At 41.4% G+C, this 25,590-nt stretch overlaps 1 protein-coding gene and 1 long non-coding RNA gene across 7 annotated transcripts in view; one reads left to right on the top strand and one right to left on the bottom strand.

Annotated features, from left to right (window-relative positions):
* Positions 1 to 3,608: 3,608 nt before the first annotated feature.
* PDP1 (pyruvate dehyrogenase phosphatase catalytic subunit 1) lies at positions 3,609 to 12,250 on the bottom strand. Of its 6 annotated transcripts, XM_037803377.1 has the most exons (3): positions 9,570 to 9,641; positions 8,373 to 8,477; positions 3,609 to 7,654 (listed from the first exon to the last, which is right to left on the bottom strand). In XM_037803377.1, the coding sequence occupies exon 3, from the start codon at positions 7,608 to 7,610 to the stop codon at positions 5,997 to 5,999; it is 1,614 nt and encodes a 537-aa protein (XP_037659305.1). In that variant the 5' UTR covers positions 7,611 to 7,654; positions 8,373 to 8,477; positions 9,570 to 9,641; the 3' UTR covers positions 3,609 to 5,996. The 6 variants fall into 6 exon arrangements, with proteins under 6 accessions (XP_037659305.1, XP_037659309.1, XP_037659308.1 ...); XM_037803381.1 differs by lacking the exons at positions 8,373 to 8,477; positions 9,570 to 9,641 and adding an exon at positions 12,113 to 12,250; XM_037803380.1 differs by lacking the exons at positions 8,373 to 8,477; positions 9,570 to 9,641 and adding an exon at positions 11,839 to 11,859.
* Positions 12,251 to 23,278: 11,028 nt separating this feature from the next.
* The window catches only part of LOC119509148, a 65,813-nt gene continuing 63,501 nt past the window's right edge, over positions 23,279 to 25,590 (top strand). The window contains exon 1 of the long non-coding RNA XR_005211641.1: positions 23,279 to 23,313. This is a non-coding gene — a long non-coding RNA (uncharacterized LOC119509148). The remainder of the gene's footprint in view (positions 23,314 to 25,590) is intronic.

Here is a 25,590-nt window from a genome sequence, read left to right as displayed (position 1 = left end):
AAGCAATAATAGAGGAAATAATCAATGAAAATTTTCCATCTCTTATGAAAGACATGCAATTACGGATCCAAGAAACGCAACGTACCCCCAAAAGAATAGATCTGAACAGGCCTATGCCAAGACACTTAATAAAAGATTATCAAATGTCAAAGATAGAGAATCCTGAAAGCAGCAAGAGAAAAGCGATCCATACAGAGGAAGCTTGATAAGACTACATGCAGATTTCTCAATAGAAACCATGGAGGCAAGAAGGAAGTGGGATGATATATTTAAGATATTGAAAGAGAAAAACCACCAACCAAGAATCCCTGTATTTGGCAAAACTGTCCTTCAAATATGAGGGACAGCTTAAAATATTCTCTGACAGACAAGGACAGAGTTTGTGAACAAGATACCTGCTTTACAGGAAACACTAAAGGAAGCACTGCAGACAGAAACGAAAAGACAGGAGTGAGAGGTTTGGAAAACAATTTTGGGAGATAGTAGTACAAAAATGTAAGTACACTGAACAAAGATGACTGTGAGCATGGTTGAAAAAGGAAGGTTAGGAGCATGTGGAACACCAGAAGGAAAGAGGAAAGATAAAGATTGGGACTGCATAACTCAGTGAAACCTAGAGTGCTCAATGATTGCAATAAAAGGTACAAATATGTTTTCACATAAGGTAGAACAAATGAATGTCAACATTGCAAGGTGTTAAAAATGGGGTGGGATTGGTGGGAAAATACAATCAATGCAAGCTAGAGACTATAATTAACAAAAACATTGTATTATGCTAAATGCATATGGGGGCGGGGAGACATAGGGGAAGGGTATGGGACTCCTGGCATTGGTGATATTGTCTGACTCTATTCTACTTTAGTTTTAATGCTATCTTTCCTTTTGTTGCTTTCTGTTATTTTTTTTCCCTCCCTCTTTCTTTCTTTGCTTTTGTCCCTCTAACTTCTTTGACTCTTCCCCTTTCTTTGTGGAAGAAATGGGAGACGTCCTTATATAAATAGTGGCGATGGTGCTGAATACATAAATATGTGACAATACAGGGAACCATCAATTGTTTACTTAGGATGGAATGTATGGTGTGTGAACAAACCCGTCTTAAAAAAAATGGGTTGATGAAGAAAACTTCAGGACGCTATATTGAGAGAAATAAGACAGACACCTAAGGACAAATATTGCAGAGTCTCACTGATATGAACTAATTATAATATGTAAACTCATAGACATGAAATATAAGTTACCAGGATACAGAATGAGGCTAAAGAATGGGGAGTGGTTATTATGAGCAGAATGTTCAACTAGGGTGAATTTAAACATTTGGAAATGGACAGAGGCTATGGTAGCACGTTGCAAGAATAAGTAACAGTGCTGAATGGTATGTGAAGGTGGTGGAAAGGGTAAGCTCAGAGTCACGCATGTCACAAGAAGAAAAGTTGGAGGTTAAAAGATGGGAATGTATAAAACAGTGAATCTTGTGGTGGACAATGTCCATGATTAACTGTAAAAATATTAGAAATCTCTCTCATGAACTAGAACAAATGTATGACACTATAACTAGAAGTTAATAATATAGGGGCATATAGGAAAATATATATATACCTATTGCACTATACTACAGTTAGTATATTTTAACATTCTTTCATCAACAGTAACGAATGTACTATACCAAAACCATGAATCAGTAATGGAGGGGGGATGGTTAGGGGTATGAAAGGATTTGAGTTTCCTTTTTTTGTCTTTATTTCTTTTCTAGAGTAACGAAAATATTCTAAACACTGAAAAAAAAAATAATTGTGGTGATGGATGCACAGCTGTATGATGGTACCATGGGCAATTTATTGTATACTTTGAATCTCTGGATAATTGTATGGTTTGTAAACAATCTCAATTAAAAAAAAAACCTCTTGTTCCAACTCACTGCCTGTAGAATCCAGACCAAACTTCTCAGCTGGTCCCTCAATAGGACAACATGGAAACTCCCAACTACAAAAAGAAAAAAGAAAAAAAAAAAAAAAAGAAAAAGCCCATGTGCCTTACCGTTAAAGAACTGAAAATCTTGATGTATAAACAATATAAAGCTCAAAAAGTAACAGAACTATTTAAATCAGACATGTGCCTACTTTATGAACCCAAATATTGGCTGATTAAGCCTAAATTTTGTGGTCCTTAAGATATGTGAGGTGGATAATCATTTTTAAAGGCACATGGAGTGCATGAATTTCATCATTCTTAATATATTCACTTTGAAGACTTGTAATTTGAGAGTTATTTAGAAAACAATGCTGTGTATTGTTAGGATTCAATTCAGGGTATAAATTTTCTGTTGTAAGAACTGGGCAGATAGGATTTGGCAAGATTAAGTAAAAGCAAATTCTGAAAGGAACAAAGGAAATGAACTTCAGACTATAACAAGTCAACTCAGATACCCATTAAGACATCCTCATTTACTATTTGCCCAGGAAGTAGTTATGGCACCACTGCATCAATTTTAAGAGGACTCAGCTTCTGAAGATTCGAAAAATTCTATAATGAATGGCAATTGTTTTATTACTTATGAAAAAAATCAGAATTAAGGCATGCTGACCCCCAGGATAAGGACAACGCAGTTACCAAGACCCTCTTGATATACCCAAGGACAAAGCTAAAAGGCTTGTGTTTGACTAGCAAACAAGGAAGCTCATTTCAGGCAGTGTTGCCCGCAGAAATATTCAATACCCCACCCAGTCCTAATTTAACAGCATTTAATCCACTTCCTTCCTCCTCCCTCATCACAGCAATGGCTGATGAAGTGATAAACCAAGACCATCAAAAACCAAGCTATACTTTGTCTTTTTCTCACAGGATAGTCATTAGCTCAACCATCTGTATCTTAATGAACTTGACAAAGTTCATATTAGGAAAAATACAGAAGGTTAATAGTAAAAAAACATTTCCTAATCCCTCCAATTTTTTTCACCATGAAAAACTTTCATCACTGGTTTAAAGGATATTTTAAAAAGTCCTACCAATGGATAAGGTATAGAACATAAAACTCAACCTGTAAATACTTGCAAAGTTGAAGCTACGCCTCAACCAAACAGTATTCTTGATAACTATCAATCAAAAAGTTAGCTTTAAAAAGAAGCCTAACAATGTTCAACAGAGAATGGATAAATTGTGATATATTCATAGAATGGAATGCTACCCAGTAATAAAGAACAGACTATGAGTACACTAGACAACAGGAAAAAATCTCAAAAAACTGTTGAGTAAAAAGACAGACACAAAAAGAGTACATATTACCTGATTCTGTTTACATGAAGTTCTAGAGCAAGCAGCACTAATTTATGGTGATAGAAGCCAGAATAAAGGTAGTGTTGGGAGGGATGCACTGGAAAGGGGCACGAGGGAATTTATTGGCTGATGGAAATAATCTATATTTTTACTGAGATGGTGGTTACCGAAATTCAGACCTGTAAATTTAAAATCTGTGCATTTTTTTTAACACAAATTATACTTCAATTTCAAAAAACAACAAAGCACTATATATTGGATTCTAGAGTTAAATATAACTTACCACTGTAGAAAGCATCTAATGACTCTTACTATCATTTAATAACCAACACAGGCCATTCAGAAAACAGATATGAAGCTTTAATTTGGTGTGGGCATTTCTATGACCATTCTCTGTAATATATATAAACACTGTGTCATATAGCTTCACAAAGATACATACTTTATAAGACAGTCTTCCTACCAAGTTCCAATCCATACCAACATTCCATTTGACTAAAGGTATATTATAAATATCATGAATCACTGATTAAATATAAATACAGAAGTTGAATGCATATGCTAGAAAATTTAAACAATAAAAATTTAAGGCTAAATAGCATGAAAGTATACATGTATTCTTTAATCCTAGATACCACATCACAGTGACAACCAGTTACAATAAAATACAACTGTGTTTAAATGATAGTATATTCAGATTTCTGACATCCAATTATTCCCATTTCCACAATGTCAGTACCTCCACTGTGCATTTTCATTTCTAGAGTAGACCAGCTCTCCAACTGCAGACCAAATTTCCTATGTAATAATAATTACCATCTTGATCATGAGCACAAGAAACCAAATTTATATGCACTGTTCTATACAGAGATGAGACTTATTAAGCATACAATAAAACAGATTTCTTCAATGGTGTCGTTCAAGAGTAATTCAAAGAGTATCTGGAAATGGGTTTAATTGCTACTGCAGTCCACATACATTTCATTAAAAGATGAAACTTTAGAAGTAAATACATGGTATAGCCCTTTTCCTCCAAAATACTGCCTGGAAATAAGTTCCAAGATGAGTTTAAAAAAAAAAAACAAAAACTGAAAAAACATTGTATGTTCTGAACTGCAATCTTCCTGAGACTATTTCCAATTGGAACAAATTTAGCAACTGGTAATACATTGCTTCAGAATCCACAGTCCAGAGGGAGTCCTTAGACATGTAGTTCATAGTCTACCAGAAATCTGGAAGGACTTCTAAACATGGAAAGCTGAACATGTTTTATATCAAAATCTATATGCATATCAAACATAGTCATAGTCATTTTTAATAGTGGTGCCAGAATAAACAAAGAAATTATATGCACAGCTATATACAGATCACCATTAAACACAGGAACAAAATGTCATTTGATGCATATCAAATAAGCTCCCAGAAAGCCAATATGAATATATTTATTTTAATTTACTTCGATACAGCATCTAAAAGGGACTGCATATAATTATGGAGACTGCTGCAAATACTTAATGCCATGAAGTGTTCTATTAAGCATCACACATGCACAATGGTTACCTTTTAAAATTTCTCATATTATTTATCTTAACATTCCTATTTATAAGCTACAATATGTTTAAAGCACTTAGTAATTTTTAAACCAAATATTTAAATTGACCTATGTCTAAGTGGGAAAAAACTGAAACGCTTTCTTCCCCACCTCAATAACTAAAGGTGATACCTCAATGCTTTACTCCCCAAACTGATATTTTATATATATATATATATCATATGTAGAAGTCCAAAATGATGAAAATTATTATCACAACTAAATTAAAAAGTTTTCCCAGCAGCAGTCTACCCATCCCCACTTACATGCCAGGCCTTTGGGGATTACATGAGAATAGTGATGTGCTGGTGGCTGCACATGGCAATAATTTAACATATCAGTCTCTGCTTTTTATTCTGGATCTTTTTATTTCAAACTAAATAAGGCTTTTCATTAAGACAAACAAAAAAAACGTATTTTCTTTATTTAACATCCATATAAGAGTAGATAAAACTAAAAACTTTTATTGTCCTCAAGTGTGTGGCAAAATAGAAAATGTGTAAATTACATTACAAAATTGGGGTAGAGAGGGAGTATAGTTTGCTTTTCAATTAAGAAGCATTTCATTCAAATAATCACAAAACTACGAATTCAGGTTGCTTGGTTCCTGGTTATTTATGGCTTAAAGTACCATATTTGAAAACCATTTCAGGCTAAAATAACTTTATAAATAATGCATAGATTGTGAATGTAGGAGTTCATGCAATCAATAAATGTCATGCATACTGGAATTTGAGTGTAGAAAGGGGTCTGCAGGTGTGAACAGTAATGTTTCTTCCCTTTAACCACGAGAATACGCCCAGCAAGGTACTTGCTTTCAGCCTACTCAAGATCCTATTTGCCAGGCCATCCTGGTTTTTTCAGATTGATAAAAAGAAGCCAATGTCTCAAGACACCTATGATAAGGAACTGACTTGCCTCAAAAGTGCACGTGCTGTGAGGTCCAACCTAGCACAGAATTAGACTCTCATGATCCTGCCACCCTGCCACAAAATCAGTTTGGAGTTCTGTATAGCTAGTTTCAAACGGTCAAATGCTTGGAATGATTCCCTAGAAATGCTTATTATACTAGTATGTTTTTTAAAATCTGCCCTTTTAAGTTTCACTGGAGAATTGCCACAGTAAGATCCACTCACTATTCCTGGTTTTGATATGCCCCTACAACATGAGAATTGAACTGAACAACAATGATTGTAATGTCATCTCTGTACATCCGAGCAAGCTCTTCAGGAAGACTAAGCATTTTGGAGAGACGCTCATGATCAACAGTCCCAAACTCGTTGTTGCCCACAGCGTGGCGAATGAGATGAGTTGCTGCATTCTGATCCTCAAATACTGAGGACATCTTGGCTCTCCTTTCTGTTAAGAGGCCATGCATCTGTCCCAGGGTCACCTTGTAGCCACCAACAGCTATTGGTTGTTGGTGATGCATGCCAGTTAGGTACTCGCCCACAATTCTAACCACATCCTGCCTATGCATAGTCTCCCACAACCCATCAGTAGCCAACACCAGAAACTTATCCTGTGGCCTTAATCGGTGGTGAGTTACCTCTGGCTCAGCAGTGAGATAAGGAGGCGTGTAATAATTAGGAGGGATAAACTTGGTATATTCGTTGTCATTCAACTGGTCTGGGCCAGATTCTATCACTCTCTTTTGAAGGTCAATGCTCCATTTGAACTTTACGTCCCCAAAAGCCCTAAAAGGCATTAGTAAGCCAAGCAGACGATCTTGTTTTACCACACTCTTGGCCTCATTCTTTGGGTGTTCCAATTTCAGCCGTTCCAGTTCTCTTTCATTCTGAGCATTGTGGTCATTAGAGAGAGTGACTGCTGACCAAGAGCCATCCTCTTCCTGCACACCCAGCATGGCTCTGCTATCGCCTGTGTTGGCCACATGAAGGTCAACACCATCCACATGGGCCACACAAGCAGTGGCCCCAGAAAATGCCACTCGAAGCACCAGGTAGTTGAGGAAAGAATTGGGATCACCAACCTGAGCCTCCAAGGAGATATCATTATCAAGTCTCTTGAAAGCATTAATTAAAGCTTCCTTAACATCAACATCAGTTGACTCTCCAGTATTGAGGTCTATAAGCTCTTGCCAGTAAGTCCTCAAGCTGTTGAAGTACAATTTGGATGCCTCTCTACTAAAGTAATCATTGGGGTGCTTGTGCCACTGGAGAATGGGTAGAAGTGCACGACCACTCTCTACTGCATTTTCAATCTCTAGCAAGGTCTCATAAGGTAACAAAGACACGGCAATATAATAAAAGAGTCTTTCACTGACAGCCTGGGAACAAGCACAGCCTGCATGGCCATCGAAAACCCCCAAAAGCATCCCTCTGGTCTGCAAGCAGGTTGCTGCACTTCTCCGGTCCTCTATGGGAGCATTTGCAGGCAGCTGATTGCTGTCAAATCCAAGGACAGAACTGACATTTTTGCCATCAAATTCTGGCACTTTGAAACTATATTCATTAGCTTTAAGGATGCTGTTGACTTGCGGAGGAGTGAGGTAAAATTTCTGTGGTGTGGAAGCATATCTCCTTCCTTGGGTATACTGCCACCAGTTCTCCTTTGGCCTGCAAAAGGTAGCATATGCCTGGTGAGGTGTGTATCTGAGGCGACTCTGAGGAACGTGGGGAGATGAACAGCAGAGATGTTTGTGGTGGCAGTAACACGCGGTGCCATAGATTCTGCTCAGTTCACAGTTACGGATCAGAGGGAAAAACAGTTGGGATGGTGCTGGCATTGCATCAGAGAACAGCGGCAGACTGGAACTTCTGACTGGGATTCCTAGACAGCACATTAGACAAATATACACAAAGAAAAAGAGTTACATTTCAGACTACTTAATCTATCCTTGCTTTTAACGACTATTTAGCAGGGGCATCTACATGCTAAGTCCTGGGCTGGAGGCACTGTAGTTTATACACATAACATTGTGCTATTTCTACAAGGTATATGCTGCTGGAGCCAGGACTGAACTGTTGTCTAGCTTCACTTTTTTCTTCATATTTCTTTGTGCAGTACAAACTGTGTAGAATGTACAACAGATCTGGCTGAGTGAAGGAGAGGAGATGGAGGTTATATAACACTATACAGTAGCAATCCACCTGGCCAATCACCCTTCTCCCTCCATATCTTTAAAAAAGGCGTTGGCTCTCCCATCTGGCAGAGACTTCTATTTATGAAAGTCCTATTTCTAGACCCACGGTCAATTTGATTGCACACTGCTATCAGCAGAAAAAAAAATGTTAAGATGCCCCCCTACAACATACATATTTATAAAGTATTTATAAGTCATATACATATATCACTGTACTAATACAATGTTCATTATAACTCATACAGAAACTTTAAATGATGAAATATAAATTCCAATGTTTCCTTCCTATACCCAAATGGATGGTCATAGAAACTCTTTTCCTCTAGACAACTGAGCCAATCTGGTGAGCTAAGGGGCACAGGTCAGCCATCAACTTGCTAAATAACCCTGTGAAAGCCAACTCACCTCTTAGGGCCTGTTTCCTAAACTGTAAATGAATGTATTGGACCAGATGCTTTTCACGGACTCTTCTAACATTCTATGCCTTTATAAGTGTTCGTTGAAATGAGGCTTTGAAATCAAATTCAGATTGCATTCATTCATTGTTTAATTTTACTGAACCCTTTGTGATAAAAAAATTTTCTAAAAATATTTTAATAGCTCTAAAACTCTGTTCGTAACAGAAATGGTCTAGGTACTAGAATTCAATTTACTTGCTAGCATTGTCCCCTGTATATTATTTTCATCTACTTTGGATCCCATGCAGAATTCTTCCCTAGAAACGTGTTTTCTTTTACATTTTAAAAACAAAAAAAAAACCCAACGGTATCTATTTTCCCTGTGCAAATATGCAATAGAACAAATAGCAATGAAATACAAGAATAATAAAATAATAATATAGGTTTTGGATTTTAAAAGTGCAGCATTACTGCCATAAATAAAACAATCATTCCACTCACTACATGCCACTGAAAATATTTTGCTAGGCTGTTATCTGGAAAATGTGACCAATGTGTAGCATTAAGCTAGGTAATTTATGAAAGAAATATTGTCTTGGCTTCCTCAATAACATCTATTTCCCCTGAATACTTGAGGTTTTGTCTCAAAGTATTCACTTGTCCTATAATGAAACAGGTTTTAGAAATGCTTTAAATAAGGAAACAAATGCAGTAAACAAAATAGAGTAAGAAAGTCATTTGAGTTTCAATATCAATTTTTGCTTCCCAAGCCAGAACTCATTAAGAAATAACATTACAAAATCATGGCGAGTATAAGCTATGTATTAAATTATTTTCATCCATCTTTCTTGAAGAATAATTTCCTAACTGTTAAGCGGGGTGTGTGGGAGGGGGCAGAGAAAACCAAACACTGACTGAGCACTGATTCATGTTTACTTCTATAATAAGCACTACATAAGCAAGCCATATAGAACTCCTTTGAATATCCTTTGAAGGGATAGAAAGTACCATTCTTTTAACTGTACCATCTAAGAAGGGATTTGTTTACATAAACAACAAGATTAGGCAACAGAAGGCAATGGTTAGAATTTTGGAAATGACAATCACTAAATAATCATTCTGAAATGCAGTACTGAAAAACAAATTCTAGAACAGGCCTCTATCAGGACCTATTACTTAAATAAGAGCACTTCAAACTGAATACCTCAAAGTCATCCAGAGGTTAAGTGTTCATGACAGAGCCAGGAGATGTGCTCAAATGTTGGGCCACATGACACTGGTTTCCAGATATAAACCATATCTCTTTTTAGGTTTGCATGTAGAGGGCACGTCAACTAATTTTATGCTTTGTAGAAAAATTTTCTACTACTAAAAACAAACATATGCCAATCTTAATGAAAAGAAATTTTCTTCACAATTTTATGTAAGTCTGCATTTGTTCTTAACTTTAAAACTTAAGACTCTTAAAGGAAAAAAAACTTTGTATGAAATGTAGACTGAATCAAAGCCCTGTTTGTGTATGTGTGTGTGAATGTTGGGAGAAGGGTACTGACATATGCATACCATGGTTTATTTTATGATAGCCTAATCAAAGGGTAACAAGTCCCAGAAACTTGCACTTTCTTTAAATTTCTTGGTTTTGACAATTTTTCTGCTTTTGTAGTTGATTGCAAGACAAAGGAAATCTTGTGGCAAAAGAGCTAATGATTCATGCAGCAAGTGCTTTGATAAAATTCAAACAGCAAGCAACTTAAATACTCAAATAATGAACTACATTCTTCCTTCAAGGCAAACGCTCTCAAGAATAAAACAAAAAAAACAGAGTAACTTTTATCAACCATACAGGGACCCAGCATATGGACTGAGATTATATCCCAATCCTCCAATTCCCAACATGCCTTCAAAAGACAAATTCTTAGTGGAGTTGGAATTCATGCAAACCCTGCTCTGTGATTAATAAGCATTCTATCATCACGGGTACATTAAATTCTCCCCATCAGACCATGTACCATTAGAAATCAAAGTAATTTCAAACGTTTTCATAAACAATAAGTGAACCTTCCAAAAGACTCTGAATATCTTTCTGAATATTCTGTGATTCAGTAACAACAAAAACCCATGAAATTAAAACTTCTGCTTATCAACTTGCAAAATTAATGAAGTAAAAGGCTCTTGATTAGGGGATAAGAACAGTAACAAGGTACAGTTGTTGGTAAACTTGTCAAATTTTCAAGTTATTTCTGACCACAATTTCACTGACAAGTTCCGACCCCACGATCCAGATTCAGGCACATCATATACAGCGTCTTAGTCCGAGGCAGTTTTGGCCGATTTTGCCAATGACTAATAAGGAAAGACGACCTGCAACCAGAAACACGGAAGAGAACCCATCCAATCTTCCTGATTTTTTTTCCGCTCGGCAGAGCCTGTGCCAAGAAATCACTCCACTTCATCAATATACCCGCGTACAAAATTAATTAGAAAATACTGTTATTGCACCTCCTCTGGAGCTCTTTAGTTTTGCATAGCCTTTGAAGTAAATGAAAAAAGAAATGCTGCACTGTCATTAAATGTGTCAGAACCCATTTATGTAATCTGATTGCATTAAATATCCTGCATAAAGGCTGTTCGTATTTTCTGAAAACGCCTAGCCATTCCACAGCTCCCGTTACATCTCTACATAAATGAAGAAACCGGTTTCCTTCGGAGAACGTGAAACATCAAGCCAACACTTGTTTGATGAGTTTCCTTAGCCTCTACCTAAAAACTGCACCCACTAAGCAATCAAAAGCTACCCCAGCCCAGCTCACCTTTATCCTCCCTTCCTATCTACCTCACCCCCTTAATTGCACAAGACCCACCTACAACAATCCACACACAAAATCAGCCACCATCCGTCCTGGGAACCCAAAGCGGGTAGTTAGGTGAATACCTACCAATTCGCCTGGGCCCGGGACACACACACATTCTCCTGTCATCACAACACGGAGCCGACAACATCCACAACCCGCGCGAGGAGCAGCAGCGACAGGAGCACCGGCCCATTGAAGGCAAAGCAGAGATGCTCATTAAAGGCGGCGGCGCGGGAGGAGGGAGCGGAGGAGGGGCAAGGGCTCGCTCCAGCCGGGTGAATGGGGCTGGGAGGGGGGGAAGAGGACGGAGAGAGAAAGGGGTGGGGAGAAGGAAACCAACCAAACCCACCCCACGGGAGAGGCAGAGTCACAGCCCGAGGCGGCAAGGGCCCAAGCGCGAGCAGAGGCGCGCCCCGGGGTCGGCCCTTCTATCCCGCTCCGGCACGAAGCCCACAGGCATACAGCATCCTCCACCCGCTGCCCGCCCAAGCCGGCCCCAGAACACCAACGACCGGTCCGAAATGGGGTGCCCATGGGGTCACACGAGACCCCGGTGTGTAAAGAGGGGATCGTCCGGCAGAGACCCCGCACCAGGAGCACGGCAGCCTCCTGTGAGCTTACCCTCCCGCGGCGCTCCTTGGGCTGACAGTGGGCGCCGAGGGCCCTGCGGAGGGCGGCGCGGAGATACCCCAGCGCTGCCACGCCCGCCCAGCCCCGACCCTCTCGCGCGCACCTGGCGCTGCCCGGTTAGTCCCTCGCCAGCCCTGTTCGCCGACTGCAACCCTCCACCCACGCGCGCCTAGCGCTCCGACCCCAGCGGCCCCCTCACAACTTTCAGCGGGTGGAAGCGGATTCTGAAGGGAGCGGCTCAGTGCCGGGAACAGGCAATACGAACCGGGCCCGGCAGGGGAAGAGCCTCTTCTTTCCGATGAGGAGGCGGCCGCGACGGCACCCCCTGGCGTTTCTTCCACACAGCCCCAAGCAACTGCTCCGAGCGCGGCCCCACGCCCCCGGCCGGCCCACTCCGCGCCCCTGGCCCGCGGGACCGCCACCCTTCCCCGCCCGCACGTTCTGGCTCAGAGCGCTTCCCGCCTCCCGATTGGCTGCACAATTGCGGGTGGGCGGGGAGCAGGAGGGCGCGCCGCGGCTGGGAGGGCAGGGGCGGAAGAGGAGCGCTCCCCGCCTCGAGCTTTGTGACGTCATGGGGTCAGACAATCCCTTCCATTCGGCGGAGCTGCCCATTGGTTCCACGGGCCTGCCTCACGTGACCGCTCCGGGTAGCCGGGTGGAGGCTGGGGCTGCGCTAAGCTCGTGAGCGGCAGTCGGCGGGCTCGGCTGGGTAATTTGGGTTGGCAATGGCCCCGAGTGGGAGGAAGCGCCTGGATCGGCCCCAGTATCCAGGGGCGCGTGGGACGCCGGAGGTGGGCTGTTCCCCGCTTCGGGAGGATTTCTGTGAATCCCTGGGTCCTTGGCTGGGGGCTGGGGGCTGGCGGCGCAGACGGCCGGCCTGGCTACTAGTATAGGCTACTGGGGTGGCTTCCAGGTCAGTGGGAAGCTAACCGCTGCTCTTCACCCCAGCCTGGAAAATAAGGCACGGCAAAGGCCTTTGAGGTCCGTCTTCAGTTCCTTTGATAATTTGCAGATGCTAGGATCATTAATTCAAATACCTTTTTAATCGTTTTCGAAATACCCCTTAGGTTCCTGGGAAAGGAAGTAGGTCTAAACAGCAGCAAGAGGAAACTGCGATGAAGGAATTCTTTCCCCTTTAGAATAGGGGAATTTACCTTCTCCGAAGGGTTTTGAAATCCATATTGTCTCCTTTCCCCTGATGGTTACAAGGAAATGGTAGAATGCAGCCTTCAGACGTGGGAAGAACGCTGGGCTTGGCATTAAAGCATCTTCATCCAAGTCACAGCCCCAGCGAGTCATTTCCCAATATGAGATTTAGTTTCTGCATCTGTGAGATAGCTAGGCGTGATGAATTTAGCATTCTGTGATTGAACAGGAGACAAACCAAGGGCTTCTTCGCTTATCTCCATCCACACGTAGCCCCCTCTTTATAGGAACTGAGCCATTGATTGTGGTCTCTTCTAGAAGCTTCCTTGAGATATGAGGTAGATCAGTGTGCTTACTCTGCCTAGTATTAACGAACAACTTTAGTTTATTAAGCATATCTGCTTATTAGCCAATCAACTTCCCAAAGAGATGTGGGCTGGATATAAAATCTGGCATGTTAACGGAAGTTCTCTAGGTAGTACTGCAGGATTTATTTTTATTAATCCTGCGTTATTTGTTTTTTTCTGTAATAAAAGACAAACTGAACATACATGCACAAAACACAATGCCAGGTTCTTGGTGAGGCTGGGTTCTTTCCAGCTGCCTCCTCTATCCTCTAAATAAATTGGGATTGCGCCTTAATTGCCCATCCCCAGGTTGCCTGTGGATCTCTTGTGGCTGGTCTTATCAAGCTTTGATAACCAAGGATCCATCTGCCTCACTTCACCCCTCCTTTTTACCTTTTCAGTGAGCTTCCCATAAATTTGTAAGTATTCTTCCTTGTCCTTTTTCCTGTTGGTTTTATGAATCTGGCTTTCTTTTGTCTCACAGAGGCAGTATAAGGTGGTATAGCATAGTGATTAAATGCAAAGCTGGAGCCAAGACTACCTGGGTTCCAATCCCAGCTTTGCAGCTAACCATGTGGTCTTGAGCAACCTCTGTACCATTCTTTCATATGTAAAACAGGAATAGAAATAGTATTAACTCACAGGGTTGTTGTGTTAAGTGAACCGATACATATATGTATAAAGTGCTAAGAAAGGGCATGACGTAGTGAGTGCTCTGTATTAGTCATTAATATTAGAGACACGTGTCCAGGTCAGTGTGTCTTAGATTAAGGACTTCTAGGGAGTAGGAGACCCAGGCCCAAGTGTAATATATTCTACAGTTAGGTACTAATAAGTTATTTATAGAATGGAGGGTTTTAGAGTCTTAGGTATTGGTTTAAGTAATATACATGAGTAATGTCACTACTTCTCAGCCCCCCACTTTGCAGTCTTGGAGAGTTACTCCAATTAAGGGAAGCGAAGTTTCAGTTTCTGCCTTAGGGCCCAGATATGGAGTTTATACTAGGCTTTAGTGTTGCCTATAAATTTTTTCTATTGATTGTGAAAAATGAGAAGTGAAACTGTAGAATGTGTATATCCGTATGAAAGAGCACTTGAGAACTGTTGCCTTGGTAGCTCGTATTCCACACTGACATTGCCTTTATTCAGAACACTTTTAAAATTCTTTTTCCAAATTAGTTTTGGAGCAGCACAGGAAACCAGCTTATTTTATTGTAACCAACACTTTGATTTTGTACCAAAATAATATGGATTCTCCATTTTAGTCTCGTGACTTCTGAATGACTTGGGTATTTCTGAAAATAACACCCACTCTCCAAAAGCTAGTATTTGCCACCACTAAATATAGTGAAAAGAATTTTCCTAAGTATTGAAGGTAATTTGGGGTATTTCTGGAATCAGAATAAAGCCTCCCTGAAGTGGCTGCTTTGAAATAAATAGTCTTTTTTAGAAATGTAAACTCTGTTCTCTAGTTGTAACGTTTCATAGTTCAGTAATGTGAACGTGATAAAGCCATACTTTTTCTGCTGATTGTACCACCGGTGAATATTCTCTGGTATCTCCATGAGATACCTTGTCTCCTCCATGGCCTGGCTTGGTTCCTGTCTCTAGATGGAACTCCATTTGGCCACCCAATAGGATTGCTTCAGAAGTGCTGTCCATTAGCACAGGACATGTGGCCAGGGCTCGGGCAGGTAGGTCCTTGGGCTTGCCACACTGACCCCACAGACTGTTTTAGCCACCACAACACCTGTTGACACTTAGACGTTGGAAGGTGTTGAAAAGCAGCACTGAAGCAACCTAGAATTGTTGTGGGGAAGGGAAGGCAAGGAGAGCAGAAGGGGCTTCAAAAATAATGGGTATGCAGAGTAATTTGGGCAGATAATAAAAAATATATTTATAGCCTCCCCCTCCCCAGCCCGGAGGATCTGGGGGAAGGTGCGGATGTGTTGGACATCCTCACCTGGACTGGTGTTGATGTTGTCACAAACATTGGGACTGGCGGTTTGATGTGCTGAGCCCTTGATCATGGGACTTGCCCTTATGAAGCTCATTACTGCAAAGGAGAGGCTAAACTTGCATGTAATGGTGCCTAAAAGTCTCCCCCTGAGTACCTCTTTGTTGCTCAGATGTGGCCCTCTCTCTCTCTAACTGAGCCATCTCAACAGGTGAACTCGCTGCCCTCCCCCCTATGTGGGACCTGACTCCCAGGGGTGTAAATCTCCCTGGCAATGCAGAAATGACTCCTGGGGATGAATGTGGACCTGGCATCGTGGGACTGAGAGTATCTTCTTGACCAAAAGGGGGATGCAAAATGAGACGTAATAGTTTCAGTGGCTGAAAGATTTCAAATGGAGTCGAGAGGTCACTCTGGTGGACATTCTTATGCACTATATAGATAACACCTATTAGGTTTTAATGTATTGGGATAGCTAGAAGTAAATACCTGAAACTACCAAAGTCCAACCCAGCAGTCTGGACTCCTGAAGACAATTATATAATAATGTAGATTACAAGGGGTGGCAGTGTGATTGTGAAGACCTTGTGGATCACACCCCCTTTATCTAGTGTATAGATGAGTAAAAAAATGGGGATAAAAACTAAAGGACAAATGGGGTGGGATGGGGGGATGATTTGGGTGTTCTTTTTTCACTTTTATTTTTTATTCTTGTTCTGGTTCTTTCTGATGTAAGGAAAATGTTCAGAGATAGATTGTGGTGAAGAATGCATAACTATGTTATACTGTGGACAGTCGATTGTATACCATGGATGATTGTATGGTGTGTGAATGTATTTCAATAAAACTGAATTTAATTAAAAAAAAAAAAAAAGCAAATTACCAAACAGCAAAAAAAAAATAAAAAAAACTGAATTTAATAAAAAATAAATAAATAATAATAATAATGGGTATCGTATAAAGAAAGCACTGTGCAAAAAATACCTGTTTTGTCTACACACATGCTTTCTCTAGTACCAAAAATTCAATGACGGTTGCTGAATGTGACCTTTAACAGTCATTTTCTTGCCCTAGAACAAACCTGGAAGTAAGCAAATGCTCCACCAACTTGGCCTGAGCTTTATGGGCAGTTGATAAAACTCTTGGGGGACATTGGTGGTGAGCTTTGACACTCGGAAGATAGTCCAACAGTCTTGGTGGTGCCAACCAGGAAGCTTAAAATAGACCTGTACCTAAGTCTGAGAGGCAGTCTGCCCGATGGTTATTGACTCACCGTGGCCTTTGCTAAGCTGAGTAATCCAAGGGAAGAGAGCCTGGTTCATGGCACTCCTCTTTAGCTCCTGCTTCTCTATAGGCCTTGGATAAGAAATCAGGTACCTAAGAAATAGCTGCCTGTTTATTACCATCCCAGTGTTGAGAGTTGCTTCTTTGAGATTGGGTTATTTGGAGCTTTGCTTTAAGATCAACAAATCATCTGTAAGAAAGAAATAGGACTTGTGGCATGTCTCCTTTGGGCCAGAGCCTGTGCTGTGTACTTCCACATTTGTCTCATATTTTACAAGTGACCAGTGCTCCTGGTGCTTTATTACAAGGCAATAAAATGTTTAAGGGAAAAAATAAAACTTGTATTGCAAAATTAGGGACCAAATCTGGCTAGTAGGCAGTTTTTGTATATTAATTTAACATGACAGAATATGAAAGACAGACAGCTGGAGTTTCTTAATCAGAAATGCTGGTGCTTTTAGCAAGAGAACTGCAGGTGTGTGGCCCTGAGCCTGGCACATACCCAAACAGAACCCCTGTTAGTGGGGTATCTTGAAACACTAAGGATGACATACACAAGGGAGGGATTGGTATTATTGTCCAGCCACCAGCCAGCTCAGGATTAATTTTTTATTCAGTGTAATCCTGGATGGATTCCCCAAAATACAGAGTGAAAGGTGGAGGGAGGGCTTCAGGGGAGCTGAGACTTTGGAGTGGGTCTAGAGCACTTTTTGCAGTAAGTGCCAGGTCTTGGTCTCACCATCCTACAGACTTCAGCAGCAGTCCGCAAGCTATGAACTTAAAACATACAATTGCTGATTTACGCACTCCTTAAAAGCGATAATTCTTTGCAAATCTGTGCCATCTTAATTACTAGAGTGTAAGCTTCTCAAGGGCAAGGACCATGTCTTTGCACCAATAAAATCTCAGGGCCTGGCAAATAGTAAGAATTAACAGGTAGTGCTTACTTTATACCACCTCCTGCTCTGTATGCATTGCCTCTTCATATCTGTATAACCATATGTGGTAGGTATTATCATTATGCCCATTTTACAGAAGAGGAAACTGAGTTGTGGAGAAGTTAATTTGCCTCAGGGACATATAAGAAATGATGGAACAATCTACCCCAGAGCTTGCACTCTAAGGCCCTAGGTTCTAGTGAGCACTATACAAAATAGGTGCTCGATAATGAATGAACTCATTGCAAATAAAAAAATGGCACGTTGCAAGAGATGAGGGTTTTTGAGAATGTTTCATGAATGAATGAGCATGTCACCTTTTATTCTATTCCTTAGGTTTTCAAAAGGGCTAATGTCAGAATTAGGATTTAATTAATTATAACTTCGTGAGGACTAAAGAAAGTTTCACATTTTCATTATGGATTTGAGAGAAAGCAGTATCTTTATAATTGCAGGATTTCCACCCATGCTATAGCATTTTACTTTGTCATTATTACTGGTTTTTTTTGGGGGGGTAATGAAAATGTCTAAAATGATTGCAGCGATGATTGCATGACTATGTGATGATACTGGGAGCCATTATTTGTATACTTTGGGTGGATTGAATGGTGTGTGAATAGATCTCAGTAAAATTGCAGTTAAAAAAAAAAGGAATTAGGGATAGTCCACAGGGTGGATCCCAAATACTTGAATTACAATTATATGAAAAGAAAGATAAATTTATCTTAGAAGACTGTGGAGTTTGAGAAAACTAGAATAAATGTATAGAAGTTAGATTTAAGTTCAGTGTAACTGTATGTAGCCATAGTTTTCTGAAAATGGAATGAGCTACCTCTTGAGATAGTTTCCTATTACTGAAAGTGTTCAAGTAGAATCTAGACAACAATTGACAAAGAACGTGCTCTCCGAAGCACTTTGTTCATGTCTTGAATATTGTACTTACCATCAAGTGATCATCTGCCTGCCAGTTTCCCTGTATAAATTGTGACCTCTTTCAGAGCTTGATTTATCGTATTCGTTTTTACTTACCCAATAAATATTGGATGGGTGAATGAATGGTTGAATGGATGAGCTTGAAGGGTGGTTTCAGTGACATTTAGAGTCCCACCAACTTTGAGGCTCTCAGTCCCCCCCAAGCTCAGATTCGAGCTAGGTTTAAAGAATGGAATTGCAATCCATAAAAGAGCTGGTGTTGGAACATTCTAGGTGGGAAACACAGAGTAAGAAAAGGCCCAGGAAGGAAAGCAAGCAAGGTCTGATGGAGGAGTTGTGTTGGGTTAAGAGCTGGAGTTAGAGTTGGGGCAGAAGGCTGGGTCTTTGGTTTTGAGGATGTTGAGTTTTCTCATTTTGCAGTCTGGGCTCAGGTTGACCCTTGACTGAATAGCAACAAAAGAGAAGAAAGAGTGCTCTGGCGAGCATATATATCATGACCTGGCTGGGGAGAGACACAAGAAGCAGGAAAGCAGCTGGGGTCTGTTATCTAAATAGGAGCATGAAGAGTTAAAACTCAGACAATGGCAGCAAGAATATAAAGGAGGGAACAGAGGGGAAGAGACATTATTAAACAAAAATCAGAACTTGGCAGCAAGGTAAGAAAAGGTGAAAGGGGGAAGGTATCAAAAAGACCCAAAGCTTTGCACCATGAGGAGGTGACCATGAGGATGGAGTTTTTGTCCTCTGAGTTTCTCCTCTTTCTTTCTTATTGAGATGGCAGGAATATGGGAAAATACAACCAGGATTTTCCAAAACTGTTTCCATTAATTTCATGGCTGAAAAGGGACTTTTTAAAATAGTTATGAGGATAGAAAATCAAGGGTTTTCATCTTTGAAAGGCAAATGTTTTTAGATTGAGCTGTAGTACTGGCAAAACCTTATGCTGAATAGTAATGATAATAATGGGCACTGTTTTTTGAGAGCCTGTTATGGGTCTGCACAATATGAGACAATTTGAATGTATCATTCCGTTTCACTATTACCTGTAAATGTGAAGGCATTAGCTTGTACTCCACATAGTGCCTGCTTAAGAGCAGTGCCCAAGGAAGATTCCCATCCAGGAAGTAGTAAACATATAATCATATGTCTCTAAGTAATGGGATTTTCTTTTTTAAGTTTTTGTACTCTGAACTGAATAAATACCTGAACTCCCATGCTCCCTGTGTCTGTGTGTGTGGGAGGGGTGGTTAGGGTGGTTAGAGTGGTTAGGGTGGGATGGGAAGGAGGTTGAAGAAGTTACCCAGAATTTCAGAGCCACAAATGTAGCCCAATTATAGGATAAATTAAAAGGGAAGGAGGTATGGTGTGTATAATTATTTTTTAGCTTCCTCCCTGTTTCTGTTTTATGTCCCCACCCTTTTTCTGCCCCCACCCCCTTTTGGGTTTTTTTTTGTTTTGTTTTCTGTGTTTTTAAAAATTTGTTTCTTTTTTTTTAAAAGAAGTTTTATTGAGATATATTCACACACCATATCCCCTTCCCTTTTAATTTATACTCTTGTATTTTATGCATCCCTGGAAGATACATTTCTATTAACATTAATCCCCACTTTATAGATGAGGAAACAGACGCTCAGTTAAGTTACCTAACTTGCCCAAGATCACAGTAAGTGTATTATCTATTCCTGTGTAACAACTCATCCCCAAAATTAGTGATTTACAATGACACTTACTAAATCACAAAGTTTTTGAGGGTCGGGAAACTGGGAGCAGCTTAGCCAGATGGTTCTAGCTCAGGGCCTCATGAGGTTGCAACCAAGCTGCCAGCTGTGTCTGCCATCATCTCAAGGCTTGATTGGGGGTGGAGAATCTGCTTCCAGCTCACTCATGTAACTATTGGAAGAACACTTGAGTTCCTTACCTCCAGTGCCGCTCTCTAGGGCTGCTCACCTCCCCCGAGTAAGTGATCTGTGAGAGACAGAGGAACCAAGATGGAGGCCGCAGTGTCTTTTATAACCTAATCCTGGAGTGACGTACCCTCCCTTCTGCCATATTCTGTTTGTGTAACCAACCCTGGCAACATTTGGGTGGTGCTGCACCAGGGTATGAATTCCGGGGCTGAGGATCAGTATAGTAAGGCCTAAAATTCCGTGTGCTGCCTTGACATCTTTGGCCTCACAAGATCCCAAAGGCTTAACCATGAGGTCTCTTGCTTTTACCAGGTATGTCCTCCTCCCCTGGCCCAGCAGGAAAAGTTCCTGCAATAACTTCTGGCACTAACTATAATTCCAGACATGCACTTCTGACTGACTACCCAGAGTTGGTTTAGATTCCACAAGTTAAGGTCACAATCCCCACCAGGCTACCCTCCCTTTGGACACCAGCCTCAAGTTCTGGGGTTCCTAGGCCACCTGCACTTCTGACCAACTGGTTACAAATTCAGAGGTTCCCACTGCCTTAACCAACATTTTTTGTGTGTTGCCTCGGCATCCATCTTACTTTGGCTAAGCCACTTGCCTCAACACTGAGCTTTGGCCTAGTTGATAAACAGTTTTCTAGCCCTGGGGCATTCACTCCTCCAGGGCCCAAACCCGCATCTGCAGCTACCACCCATATCACCCAGACACCTCACCCCAAACCCATGTCTGGTCCCCAGTGATAAGCTAACCCTCCCCACGGCCTGCAGACCCCCAGTCCCTTCACCTTTTCACGTGTGCTTGCTTTAAACTCACCAGTCCTTGAATCCTGCAGGAAATCTACTCACTTCCACCTCTGGACCACAAGAAAGGTGCAAGGCCACGGGTGCCTCTCGCTCTGCCTGTGTGCGCCTCACCTGCTGGGTGAGCCCTCGAGCCGATCGGGCTTCCCGAGTCCCTTCGTGGTGCCCTTCTCTCTCTGGGACCTGTAAGTGACAACCTGTCTTTTTATGGTCTCGGTCTCCCGTTGTGTTGCACCTGACCTCCACCTGGACCCAAGTTTAAAATCCATCGTAACAAATTGGAAATACCCACTGTTTGGGTTTGCTAAAGCTGAAAACCAAGTGTTTCAGTACACTAAAGTTGCCGAAATTCAGTAAACCAGAAATGGGTTGCTTTTTACAATGGGGATTTATTAACTTACCAGTTTATGCTTCTGAGACTGTGAAAATGTCCAAATGAAGGCATCAACATTCTACCTGAAGACCATCTACCAGCCATCCTCAAGGCACGTGCCCTTCTCTCCCGGGTTTTGTTGCTTTCAGATTCTGGCTTCAGTGGCTTCCTCTTTAAGCTTCTGTATGTTTCTCTCTTTTGGCTTGTGTCTCTCTTGGCTTCTGTGTGTCCTTCTCTTTAAGCATCTCTGGTGCTTTTTTCCTGTATCTTCATCTTTTGTTTTCTTTTAAAGGAATCCAGTAAGAGGATTAAGACCCACCCTGAATGAGGTGGATGATCTCAAGGATCAAGTTAAGATCCTACTCACCAAAAGATCCTACTTACATTGGGTCCACATGCACAGGAATTGTTTAAATTTAAGAACATGGTCTTTTCTGAGGACCATACAGCTTCAAACCATCACACCCACCAACCTCTCATGTTTGATAATTTCTTAGAACGAGTCACAGAACTCAGGAAAACACTATATTTAAATCAGTTTTATTATAGCAAAAAGGATACAAATACATGCATAAGGCAAGGTCTGACAGGGTCCCAAATGTAAAGTTCCCATGTCCTCTCCTTATGGAGTCAGGGCCCATCACCCTCCAGGCACATTGGTGTTTATTATCACTCAGGGGAGCTCACCCCAGCTGCAGTGTCCGCAGTTTTTACAGGGTTCTCATTACATGGGCATGATTGATTGAATCAAGGCCCATGTGATTGAACTTCATCTCTAGGCCCCCTTCCCTCATTTCCCAGAGGTCAAGCTGATATGACATGGCTCAAAGCACCAACCTCTGAATCACATGGTTGGTTTTTCTGGGTGTTGAACCCCCATTCTAAGAATACCTGCATGTGGCTCCACCCTGTTATCTCTTAGTATAAACTATCAGGTGTGCTCTGGGACCCACCATGAATGAAAAAAGACCCTGCTATCATGGGAGATTCCAAAGATTTAGAAGGTGTCTTCCAGGAGCTGGAGAAAAAGACCCGGCCAAATTCTTTATTATGCAACAACCCCCCACCCAGCTAGTTCGCCTATCAGAAACCAGCTGCACTCTGCTGGGTCCTCAATCTAATGGGTTTCACTTCCCTGCCGGCCTGTAAAAATATTCAGACAAGCCAATCACATCGTCCTGCGGGAGCCAGGGATCACCCCACCAGTCATTATAAAGCCTGCCTCCTGCAGCCCCTGCTAGTTCACTCTGCAGCCGGGAACATCTCGTGTGGCCCTGTATGGCATACAGTGCTCTCCTCCTTCCAGGCGTGAGTGTATATGACCAATAAACTGCTGCCAGTCTCATCTGTCCAGTGATGGGTGTCCTGTGTTCAGCCATCCCCGACCCCTCCCTCACCAACGGAGTGAAGAGGTGAAGAGGTGAACAAAAGAGGATCAGTGGGGACCACCTGGGAGGTGGGCACAGTGAGGAAATAGTGGCGCTGAGCCTGCATTGTGCTGCCTTTACAAAAGCATGGGTTAGTTTATCTGTGCCTAAGGGTTAAAGACCCGAGTAGTTGAAAAATATTCAAAATACTGGATACCGAACAATCAAGTTTGGCCCTCAGAGCTGTTGCCAGTCCTTTTAGCTTGAAGACTAGGAGAAAGGGCGCCAGCCACAGTGGTGATGCTCTGGGCTTCCAGTTTTCTTCCCTGGATCCTGCCTACAATTGCTAATGTCACCTCTGTTTCATCCCTAAAGCTTTGTGTAGTCTCACAACTACTACTAAAGGTAAGTTCCAATTTGAACATTAAGCCAGAGCTCAACAATTTGATTTTTGGATACAGCTGAGGAGTTAAAGTAACAGCTAACATTATGTATGCTTACAGTCTCTGATTTGGATAGTGCAAGAAACAATTGGTTATAATTTCAATACTTTGTCCTTTTTTTGTTCTTCGCTCTGTGGAAAATGTGCATGTATAAAAGATTAAAAGTTGGGGGGTGATTCCACCCCTCATAAGGGGAAATTGTCAATGTAATGAGAAAATCCATAAATATGTTTTTATGGAACATACTTGTACCTCATTGCTGAACTGAGCCAGTTTTTGTCAGGGAAATAAATCAGTGCATGTTGTTTTCCTGGTCTCAGGAAAGTGCTGGCTCTGTGTTCAGTATTCAGACCACAGAGCCATGACTTACCAGTAAACAACCTGGATAAATGAACACAGAGTATTCATTTGTTACTGACTATTACCCTACCTTGTAATGACTCTTACTGTATTCGGCATCTGGAAATTCCATTTTCATTTGGAATATATAAATCAATGTCACTGTTAATGTTTAAACATAACCCAAACCAGTTTCTTAGCCGGTATGGTTTTTCTGAACAATGGTGTTTACTAATTATTTCAACTTCAATTTAAATTTGCAAGCCATTGCTCTATGCCTGGGGCATTTGTATGTTCTTATAACTTTCTTTACATCTCTGGGTTCTCCCTCCAGGGCCGTTTGTGGTGTGCTGGCTTGCAAATAAGGTCATCAGTGTTGTCTAGGCAGAAAACTTTCTTTTTACGCTTGACGGACTTATGTACAAATTAATTTGATAAATGCTCTTGGAGCATGTTCTAGTCTTTGTGCTATGTTCTGAAAGGGGAAAAATGAGTAGGACACAATCTTTGTGCCTTTAAGAACTTGTGGTCTAGCTGCTAGTACAGATAAATAGGCAAAATTATGAAAATATGTGATAAACAGAATTATTCTCAAAGTGCTTATGGAATAAGGAGAAGGTGATTCGTTCTGTTGGGTAATGGAGGGGGGAGATGTCAGGAAAGACTTTTTCTCAGATCAGTGGTCCCCAAATGTGGGTGCCAGGACCAGTGTTGGTCTATCATGGAATTTGCACTGATTTGTACCAAAATGAGATTTGAAAAAGAAGAACAAGGCAATGACGTTTCTGTAGATTAAACTAACTTCCATAAGTTCAATTTATGATTTTCTTCTTTATTCTTCAGCCTGAGATGATTATTGTAAAGGTTATCAGAAACTTTAACAGTAATAGCCGTAACAGCTTGTGACATCAACTGTGTTGTTTCAAAAGCTAAACCAGTGACTGCAAATACTGCAGTAACTTGAGCAAATTCAATTCTGACTCTACCTGGAGTTAGGCCATTGGACTCCTCAGGTTAAGGGCAGTCCTCTACAAAATCGTCCTTTCAGGCATCAGTTGCAAGTTCAGGGGCCCAACTTGCTCCAAATTAGGGGGTTCTCACTTCCCCCTGTGGTTTAATAATTCGCTAGAACGACTCACAGAACTCACTGAAAGTTCTATATTTACGATTATAGTTTTATTATAGTAAAGGGGTACAAATAAGAGGAGACGCACAGGCAAGGCCTGGGAGGGTCTCAAGCACCAGCTTCGGTGTCCTCGCCACCTGGAGTCAGAAGGTGTCACCCTCCCAGCTCAGTAATGATGTAATTTCTCAATCATGAAGCTCATGGATCTTCAAGTGTCCAAGTTGATAGGGTCCTGTTACTTAGGCAGGATTGATGGAATCGATGCCCTCCTGATTGAGCTCCATCTGCAGCCCCTCCCCTCCCAGAGGCCGGGAGGTGACAGATACATTGTGGCTCAAAGCCCCGCCCTCTAATCACATGGTTGGTCTTTCTGGTGGGGCCAGGTGTGCTTGGCCCTTCCCTGTCCTCTTATTAGCATATGAACTATCATGTATGGTCCTGGGCTCTCCATGAAGAGCAAAAGACACTCCTATCACAGGAAATTCCAGAGATTCAGAGGTTGCTTCCCCAGGAACCAAGGACAAAGACCAGCCAAAGTTTTTCATCATACTGCAATTATGTACTTCCGTGTTTTTTCTGTTACATTGTCCGTTACATTATGAAGTCATGATGATAGTATGTATTATTATTTGTTGTCCTTAATTGCTAAATGAAACTTGGCAATCTCACATCAGTCTGCCTTTTCATGTATTTATTCATTTATAATTCCTTGAAATCCCGAAGGTGTTGTTTGGATGGTTCCGTTTTTGAGCTGGGACTGGAAGAGAGGTAAAA

The sequence above is a fragment of the Choloepus didactylus genome, chromosome 14, assembly GCF_015220235.1.
Source record: "Choloepus didactylus isolate mChoDid1 chromosome 14, mChoDid1.pri, whole genome shotgun sequence".
Taxonomy (NCBI): Eukaryota; Metazoa; Chordata; class Mammalia; order Pilosa; family Megalonychidae; genus Choloepus; species Choloepus didactylus.
This window is presented reverse-complemented; position numbering and strand designations above follow the sequence as displayed.

Excerpts from the sequence above, each read along its gene's own strand:
- PDP1 (XM_037803376.1), bottom strand. The coding sequence starts at position 11,434 with ATGAGCATCTCTGCTTTGCCTTCAATGGGCCGGTGCTCCTGTCGCTGC. Across the intron at positions 7,655-11,301 it reads TCCCGGGCCCAGGCGAATTG|GAATCCCAGTCAGAAGTTCC; the intron begins GTAGGTATTCAC and ends TGTGCTGTCTAG.